The sequence below is a fragment of the Stomoxys calcitrans genome, chromosome 5, assembly GCF_963082655.1.
Source record: "Stomoxys calcitrans chromosome 5, idStoCalc2.1, whole genome shotgun sequence".
Lineage (NCBI taxonomy): Eukaryota > Metazoa > Arthropoda > Insecta > Diptera > Muscidae > Stomoxys > Stomoxys calcitrans.
In genome coordinates this window covers 122,027,504-122,037,089 of record NC_081556.1, presented here as the reverse complement: position 1 = coordinate 122,037,089, position 9,586 = coordinate 122,027,504, and the positions used below count along the sequence as shown (strand labels likewise).

Below are 9,586 nucleotides of genomic sequence, written 5' to 3'. Positions count from 1 at the left end.
CTACTATTGTTGCAAAAGAAGGTTTCTCTAGGAAACTCAAACCGAGACATGACATGAATACCAGAAACTACGGAGAACATGAGGAGAATTATAATGAACACCCTTTCTCCACAGGCCACCGTAGCGCTGAGTTCAGCATGCCCTTCAATGACGTTAAACGGCTGGTTCGAATCCTGTCGAGAACGTCAGAAAAAATTTTCAGCAATGTTTTCCCCTCCTAATGCTAGCGATATTTGTGAGGTATCCTGCCATGTTAAAACTTCTCTACCGTTTGGACTCAGCATAAAAAATGAGGCCCCTTATCATTGAGCTTACATTTTATTCGGACTGCACTCATTACTATGAGAGCAACGCAAAACATTTCGGACACGGATGACCGATCACAACCACAAGGCAATGAAACCAATGAAGTCGAGTGAAATCGGCACATCGAGTGATTTTGAGCTACGCACGGCATAGTTTGGAACCTGCCTTGCACATATTAATGCTGCGTCGCACAGTGGGAGAAAATCGATAAAAACTAGTAAAAAAAAGACCCATCTTCCTTCTCTCACCAGGAACCAAGGCGCTTGAGGCACTACTCCTCCCTCGTTGGACGAAGAATGAAGTAGTAAAGCTAGTCGCTTGGAACAAAAACCTCCAATTAGTAGAGGTCAGTTAGGATTGTAAATAGGCCATATGGTCCATCTTTAGATATAGCTCCCATATAAACCGATCTACCGATTATATTTCTTGATTGTCTAGAAAACGCAATTCTTATCCGATTTGGCTATGAGGTTTTCTATGGCACTCAACAGATGTACTAAGTTTAGTCTGAATCGGCCCAAAACCTTATATAGCTCTCATATAACCCGACCTCCTAATTAAACTTCTTGAGCCTCTTAAAGGCACAATTTCTATCGATTTTGCTGCACAGCGACTTCTTCTATGAGCTTTAACATACGTTCTAAGTATATCTTAACTCTGATTAGGTCCCGTATCAACCGATCTCCCGAATGCACTTCTTGATTCCATAGAGGGCGAAGTTCTTGTTTGATTTAGCTGATATTTTGCACAGCGACTTCTATTAGGACCTTCAACATACATGCCAACTAAAGTCTAAATCTCCCGGCCCGGGATAACTATAACTGTGTCTGTCCGGCACGGGATAGCTGTGAGCACCACACAGACTGGAAAAGTTAAGTTCTATCTGTGTGGTGTTTAGTGCTGTCACGAGAAGCTTAGCTGCGAGCTACCGGGCGTGTCCTCAGGTTGCGGATAATGAAATGCTCCCTGCGGAGTAGCTGCGACGGCAGTCGCGGACTGCTGTATCGATCGGAGAGTCTCAGTGAGAGGCCTGGAGGCAACGGCTCTTTTACAAATACCGAGTGCCTATGATGCTCGATATGATAAGGCAGGCTATTGGCGTCTTTTAATAACCAATGGTCACCCTGTTCCAGCGGCGATCATTCAGCTGCAGGAACTTGGATGAGGATCGCCACCTCCACATGAAAAAGTGGCTACAACAACAACATCTGTGGGGTGTTCATTGATATCACGAGAAGCTCCAGCGGCGAACGCTCACCTACAGCAACTTGATAAGGATCGCCACCTCCACATGAAAACGTGGCTACAACAACTACATCTATGGGTTGTTCATTGATATCACGAAAAGCTGAGGATTGAGCTTCCGGGTCCGTCCACAGGTTGCGGATAGTGGAATGCTCCTGTTGCTATTGCAGCTACTCCTTACGAAATCTAAATGAAAAAAGTCACAGTGGTAACCCTAGTTGAAGGCTAATAAGATTCAGCCTGCCTTAACTTTAAGCATTTTTAGTTGTCGTTGTCTTAGCAATGAGTTGTACACTGAGGCGGCAGCCCTTGCCCATGAAGGACTCCTTCGGGTCAATCCGGTGCGTATAACCGGCTGCCAGGGAATTCAGCATTTTTAGTTGTTTCTTGGAGCCAACACAACTCCTTACTATTCGACTTCGTTTATTGAGAACAAAAATTAATTTGTAACTGTTTTCCACTTTACGTACCGGGATCGATTCAGAATAACTCATGGCTACAACTAAAATTCTATAAATAGCAAAACCTCCAATGGGATAGGATCATCATTGTGCATACATTTTCAGCGAAGGCGAAAGTTGTAACTATATCATCCGTTAAAAATGTCTTATTAAAGACGCCGTTGTTAGACGAGCCATTTGGACTTGACCATAAAAAGGAGAGATTAGCCCTAATACGAGTACTAGAGAGTTTGCAGGAAATATTTATTTATTCCTATATTTCATTTCTAGAACACAAGAATTCTTTCTTTAAGCGAAGATTACTGTGATGGCTAAATGTCCCAAATAGTATCATTTATATCAAAATATATAGATTGTATTGTATTAATTGAAGTTTAATTTGGAAAGAAAAACGAAAATCACTTACATTTTATTATTATTTGTACTAGTTCTTGCGGTACAAAATTTTATTGCAACTGAAGACTGGGATTGACATTTTTCCAAAGTGTTCATTGCGCAGCGATACAAAAATAACATACGAACACATCGTTCGCTCAGATTGATTGTTCAAAAACAGTAATGCGAATTGGTAAAAATTATTTTCTAACTTTAACTTAAGGCACATTGTAGCAGTTTAAAAAAGTCACTGGCTGGTCTCTTGGTATAGTAATGAAACTTGCTAAACCATACGATCAGCGGTATGGTGAGCTAGTGCCCCCACCGTTAAACCCGCTGCCGAAGAATTCTTGATTAGCGTATTCGTGGTGCCACCAAACCAATTGACGCCAACTGAAAAATGTTGGGAAATAAAATAACAAAATTAAAAAAGTTATCTCGACAAGGATACTTTAAACAGAAATTAAAACTTTTATTCAATCGTTGCTTTACGTTTATTCGCCTTTTCGCTATCAAACAACTAGAAGACATTTTGTGGTTATTGTTTTTGTTTATAGGATTTTTGTATTTAACAATAAGATCTTATTAAGTATGCTTTTGTATTAAGTGCCTGACACTTTTCAAATGCGAATAGGGTAATACAAATTATTCAGTTCGGTGTAAAGCCTTTGTTTCAAAAGCATCTTAAATTTTGGGTTAACAATTTAGTTTCTCTTTTCAACTTAAAAACTATGATGATGAAATTAAAGTAATTTACATCCATGAATTATAAGGAAGCTGCTACCATTGGTTTATAACATATCTCTATATATGGATTCAGCAGTTATATATAAAAAAAAACCATTTTAAAATTAAAAGTATTAAAAAAAGATATATGCATTAACAAAAAAGTGATTCAAAATGAAAAAAATCAAATGGCTTATCAAATGCATTTCCCTTTTCTTGCTGTTAATAGGGCTGATGTGTGAGTAAATCATCCGGGAGAGCTAGAATTATTGAGTTAAAACCCAAAAAAATCGCAATGTCGAGGTAAAAAAAAGGAAACATCAGAAAAAGAGAAGAAGAGATAAAGAAAATACAAGAAAATTTTTTCATTTTGTATATCTCTTTTATATAGTTGCTCAAAGTAAAATTTCGAGAAATCTGCCCAATGCCAAATGATGCCAATATCATTTTAAAATAATGAATTTTTCTTCAACTTTTTTGTTAACAGTATAACACATGGTGTTTTGGATAAGATTTAGTTTTTGTTTGTTTGTTTGTTGTTACATATGTAGTTTTAGAAACGTTTATTTACTTTTGTAAACTTTCTCAGTCATATCATCGAAACCGGAATCTTGGATGTTCAACATCAAGCTATCGGCCGAGAGGTAGACCTTGTTCTGTGAGGTGGCAATCTGTATGGAAGAAGAACATAAAAATTATAGAAGAAGAACATCAAAATAGAATGTCTGCAACTTACGGTTCTGGCTATACTTTGTGCAGCACGCAATTTACGCAGTTTCAAGTAAGCGGGATTCTGTTTAACAGCCAGACCTAAGTAAACTTAGCAGTTATGGAAAACCAATATTTTGAAGTATGTATTTTAAAATCAATTATAAAAGGTAAAGACGCATGGTAAATTTAAATTTCATAGATGCATTCGCAATTCCTAGCCGCCTCCATCTGCAAACATAGCCCTTCTCTTACAGGTTTAAAGTTTTTTTTAGGGGAAACTTAACTACACACCCTTCAAGAAGCACTTCCTTCGACAGAGAAGCGTGCTTTCGAAAATCGTCTAGGCCTAAATATGTCTAAACAGTAGTTGCATTGAGCTTGAACAATAGCTTTAAGGTTCTTACAATGCCTTCTGTTCCCTTGGGAGGAGAGAATGTTCATTTATTGATTTTCTTGTTCGATAATTAAAATCCGACATTTTGGAAAGTACGATCTCTACTAACCCAATAAACTTGCAAGAGGACGTTTGGCAATCGTTAATTATTGACAGCAACTGGCTGTTCACGCCAGTTATTAAACCTATAATGGTGTGGGGGCTTCGAATGGTCTTACATTGGTATTACAGTGCCTCCTGTTCCCTTGGCAGGAGAGAATGTTCATTTATTGATTTTCTTGGCCGGAAACTCAAATCCGACATTTTGGAAGGAACGATCTCTACTAGCCCAATAAACCTGCAATTTTATTGCAACAATCGCTTGTTGTTGTTGTTGTTGTAGAAGGCGGCAGCCCATGCTGATGAAGGATTTCATCGGGTCAATCCGATACGTACAACCGGCTGCCATGGGATTAATCGCTTATTTATTGCAAGCATCTGGCGGCATACTTCAAACCTATATCAGTATACAATTTTGTGGTCTGATAAACCGCACTTCCATCGAAAGGAGATTTGTTTGTGCATCATAACCATATTTGATTTTCTAGTAAACATTTCCAACAATTTATTTTTTAAAATAATTTGCTGAAATTTTGAATTCATTTCTCTTTCGAGATGAGGTAAATTATCGAAAATTTCTATGCTAGGGGAAAGAAATAGGAGATACACTACACCAAGCACGATTTGATGCGTTTCGACCTTTAGGCAAGTTGGTCATCATCAGAAATCTTAACGTGTGGGGGCTTCAAAGGTCTTCCATGGTAGATTGTATTTACACATGTTTATCAAGAAATTGCGAAAGTTCTTCTACGGAATTTTAACAACACTAACCAAGTTCGACACTTTGTCTCACTAGCAAACGTTTGTTGTAGCGATGGATTTCTTGTCCACACACCTACAATTGCTGACAGGGTACACAGACAATCTTCATTATTGCTCTAACGACAAACGTTCATTGTTGCTTGAAAGTCCTGTTTTTTTTTTCAAAATTTAAAAAAAAAAAAAAATTATTTAATAGAAAATTTCCATTAACTTTTTTTTCATAGAAAATATGGCTAAATGTATAAAAACGTCAAAATTTTCTCAACATTCAATTTTCATAGAAAATTTTGGCAAATTTTCTAGAAATACTAGTCAAAAATTTATTTTCATAGAAAATTTAATTTTTATAGAAAATCTAGCCAAAATTTTATTTTTATAAAAAATTTTGCCAAAAATTTATTTTTATAGAAAATGTTGCCAAAATTTGATTTTTATAAAAAATTTTGCCAGAATTTTAATTTTATAGAAAATTTTGCCAAAATTTTATTTTTATAGAATATTTTTGCCAGAAACTTTGGATACCCACCACCTCGGGTATATATGTAAACCACCTTTCGTCAAAATCCAGTGGGAAATGCATACCTTATGCCCCATAGCAGCTATATCGAAATATTTTGCGATTTGGAACAATTCAAGAGATAGGTCTATATGGCAGCTATAGCCAAATTTGGACCGATCTGTGCCATATTGCAGAAGTATGTTGAGGGGCTTAACTTAACTCACTGTTCCAATTTTCAGCAAAATAGGATAATACATGAGGCTTTTATAGGCCTAAGACCCCAAATCGGAGGATCGGTCTATATGGCAGCTATATCCAAATCTTGACCGATCTGGGCCAAATTGAAGAAGGATGTCGAAGGGCCTAACATAACTCACTGTCCCAAATTTCAGCAAAATATGATAACAAATGTGGCTTTTATGGGCCTAAGACCCTAAATCGGCGGATCGGTCTATATGGGGGCTATATCAAGATATAGTCCGATATAGCCCATCTTCGAACTTAACCTGCTCATGGACAAAAAAAGAATCTGTGCAAAGTTTCTGCTCAATATCTCTATTTTTAAAGACTGTAGCGTGATTTCAACAGACAGACGGACGGACATGGCTAGATCGTCATGGTCGATAAACTTGTCCTCTTTGGGGGAGGGGCGGTGACCAAATATTTGGTCTAACATTTGGATTTCAGATTCGTATTCTACTCCCAAATACCTTTTATATGTGCCCTATATTGCCATGGCCAATAAATAAGTTCTTTTTCGGGGGTGTTTTGCGGAAGGAGTGAAGATAAATCCGAGCTCAAAGTTGCAACCTGTGTGGTGCTCATAGTTGTACTATGTTGTGCTCATAGTTGTACTATTCAAATGTATCTCGCTTGTAACATGGTGCCACACCACACAAATTGCAAATTGGCCAATAAACATTCCATTTAGGAACAGCGAGTAAACTTTTCTCATATCAATGAGTGATGTCCGAAGTTTTTAAGCTTATTGATAAGAGACCTCATTTTTATAGCAGAGTCCGAAAGGTTTGCCGCAGAGCGACAATACTTTGTATAGAAGTTTACACTAATTACGTAAGGTAAGTAGGAGGGGACAACCACCATTGAAAAATTTGTCTGATGTTCGTTGTCGCCAGGATTTGAGCCCAAGTTTTCAACGTTAAAGACGGACATGCTAACCTCAGTTACGGTGGTACACTTTTTGCTTTTTTTCCAACCAGTTTACGCATTTTTCAAATAGAACACTCCGAAATCACCTTAACCAAGTAACAGGCTAACTAGTTCCGGATATTATAAAGGAACTTAGCGAACGATTAGTGGATGAACGCACATCTCCAAGAGTTTTCAAAAAATTTTGTTTTCAGCTTAATGTGTATCCACATATGCTCATAACGTCTATACTTATCGATAAATTTAGTTTTGTTTGATCTAAAAACGTGTTAACCTATGAATTTAGAATCAGTAGAAAGAATTTCCATAAAGAATTATCAACAAAACATGCATCAATTTTATGTAAGACAAATTATAGGCATAGTTTGTTGGAAGTTTGGTTGTTGTTGTTGTATCAGTATGTTGCACATTGAGGCGGCAGCACTTGCCGACGAATGAATTCATCGGGTCAACCCGGTACATACAACCGGCTGCCATGGGATTGTCTGGTTTTTTACTTCTACAAACTCAATATTCTAATTAGGCCTATTGGCTCTTTGACGTGCTAATGGTTTTCGGGCATTCAAAATAAACAAAGTGTTTGAAGAATTACTTGGTATTCCTTGTTTTGTCTTCGAAGGGATAGATTAATTTGAAACAAAGCCATAACCAACCTCTTAGTGGAGTGAGAACCTCGGCATTATGTTATGAAAAACTCTTCAACATTTGATATCGTTTTGCTATTCCCGTTCGGTCTCCACTATAAGTGGAGAATTATTTCTCGTTGTATTATCAACGATTAAAATCAAAATTTACCATGATCCTTTGAAACTCTTTCGTTAGTTTTGTTTTAAAAAAGGATATCATTTTAGCTGCTTCGGCTTCACCCTCAGCTTGAACAATCTTTTGTTGTTTCTCTTGTTTGGCGCGTTCAACAAAGAACACAGCACGTTGGGCCTCTTGTTGGGCAACCTGTTTGGCTTCAACGGCAGCTGTGTATTCCTTGCCAAAACTCAATTCGGTCAAGGAGACATCATCCAAGATAATGTTAAAATCGCGAGCACGTTCCATCAATTCCTTGCGGATCAATAAGGAAACCTGGAAACAAACATCAATTTAATAACACTGCCACTTTTATAGTCAACAAACAAAGAACTCACCTGTGCACGCTGGGTAATTAACTGTGATGCATTGAATTTGGCCACTACACCTTTGAGCACTTCATTACAAATGGAGGGCAACACTTTCTCATCATAGTCCAAACCCAATTGACGATGCACTGAGGGTAAACGCGAAGAGTCGGGACGTGAAAGTACACGCAATGAGATATTGATCATTTGCAAATCCTTGGAGCCAGTGGGTGATGAAATTTTGCGAGGGCGAGAACGAATATCATAGATGATGGGGTATTGGAACCATGGAATGCGGAAATGTAGACCCTCAGAATAGATATCATTTTGAATGCCGCCAAGTCGGCTAAAGATAATGGCACGGTGACCACCATCAACTGGAAGAGAGAACATTAAAAGCAAAACAAAATGTTAGAACAAACACACACACACAAACACTATGCTATATGAAATTCAAAGCGGCGATAGCAGTTAGACATGGTTTAAATGTTATGCAATCTGAATGTCTTCTTTGGAAAAACACAAAATTTAAACATAATCCTTTATTCAAACGTAAGTATTAAGGATAAAATGTTAGTTTTTAGAATTTCAGCGAAGTTCTTGGTAATACATTCACCTTAAACTGTGTCTTGCAATATCACGTTTTCATTATGAAATTTGCCGACAATTATCGCTAAGCACTATTTTTGAGGTTAGGGTATTGCCTTTTACTGTTTTCTAGTTTTCATGTTTTCTTTTATGTTTAACCATAAGTATTTTGTTTAGTTGCAACATACCGGTATAGAGTGATTGATTGATTCCATAGGCAGCAGCTCCTATGGCGGCCAAGAATTTAAGACCAGTGGTCAGACCGGGTGGGCCTCCTTTGCCGAATTTACCAGCCAAATCGTTAAGTTTACTTTGAGCCATCCCTTAAATGAAGAAAAACACAACATTTGTTAGGATACAACGCAATTTATACTATTTTCATGATTAATTATTAATATACGTAAAATTGTTAAATCATTTACTCTTCTTGTTAAAATAAATGCACTTCGCGTTTACACCTAGGAGAAATAATGGAATAAATCGACTTTCTGCAATGAATGAATGAATAGGGATCCAAAAGTCGATTTTCGACTAATCGATTAATCGACTTATAAACCAAAGTCGACTATAAGGGGCTAAAAAATCGAATAGTCGACTTTTCCATTATATCGATCATAGCTTGTAATGGGGATTTTACATGGCACATAGTGTTACAGATTTTGCCAGAAACTGTACACCGATATTTTCTTTTCCTTGATTTTTTTATCTAGTGTAGGACTTCCACTTACAATTTCCGACTCGTTCATGTCTTGTTATCGTGGTACAAATAAGAGGTAGTGTCATTAGCACAACAATAAAAATCTACCACCAAAGAAACTACCTTGGTTTGCAAATACCGCAAATGCAAATTTGAAAGTGGTTTTAGAAATAAACGTTGTTTTATAATTTATCTCCTTCAAATGAGTGTGAAAGTAGTATTTTCATCATAAGAACACTGTTTTGTTGCTTATGTGTGGAATATTGGATCATATAAAACATCGATTCAAGAAAAAAATATACAGCAGTGTTAACAAGCATTTGACATTCAGATTTATTGGAAAATCTAAAATCCCGTTACATTGCCTTTAAATCCGGATTTAATGGTTCGATCATTTGTTTTCCCTTTATAAAATCAGCTGCCTAGAGTCTTAAATCCGGCTTT

At 37.1% G+C, this 9,586-nt stretch overlaps 1 protein-coding gene across 3 annotated transcripts; it reads right to left on the bottom strand.

The window, feature by feature from the left end:
• Positions 1–2,234: 2,234 nt before the first annotated feature.
• On the bottom strand, positions 2,235–8,942 carry LOC106088269 (prohibitin-2). 3 transcript variants are annotated; one of them, XR_009398338.1, is made up of 8 exons: positions 8,868–8,942; positions 8,634–8,768; positions 7,888–8,234; positions 7,592–7,825; positions 3,850–3,927; positions 3,685–3,784; positions 2,419–2,780; positions 2,235–2,323 (listed from the first exon to the last, which is right to left on the bottom strand). XR_009398338.1 is itself a non-coding variant. In XM_013253696.2 (7 exons), the coding sequence occupies exons 2-7, from the start codon at positions 8,764–8,766 to the stop codon at positions 2,671–2,673; spliced, it is 1,002 nt and encodes a 333-aa protein (XP_013109150.2). In that variant the 5' UTR covers positions 8,767–8,768; positions 8,868–8,942; the 3' UTR covers positions 2,415–2,670. The 3 variants fall into 3 exon arrangements, 2 of the variants coding, with proteins under 2 accessions (XP_013109150.2, XP_059224907.1); XM_013253696.2 differs by lacking the exon at positions 2,235–2,323 and having other exon boundaries at positions 2,415–2,780; XM_059368924.1 differs by lacking the exons at positions 2,235–2,323; positions 2,419–2,780 and adding an exon at positions 2,836–3,373.
• Between the last annotated feature and the right edge of the window lie 644 nt (positions 8,943–9,586).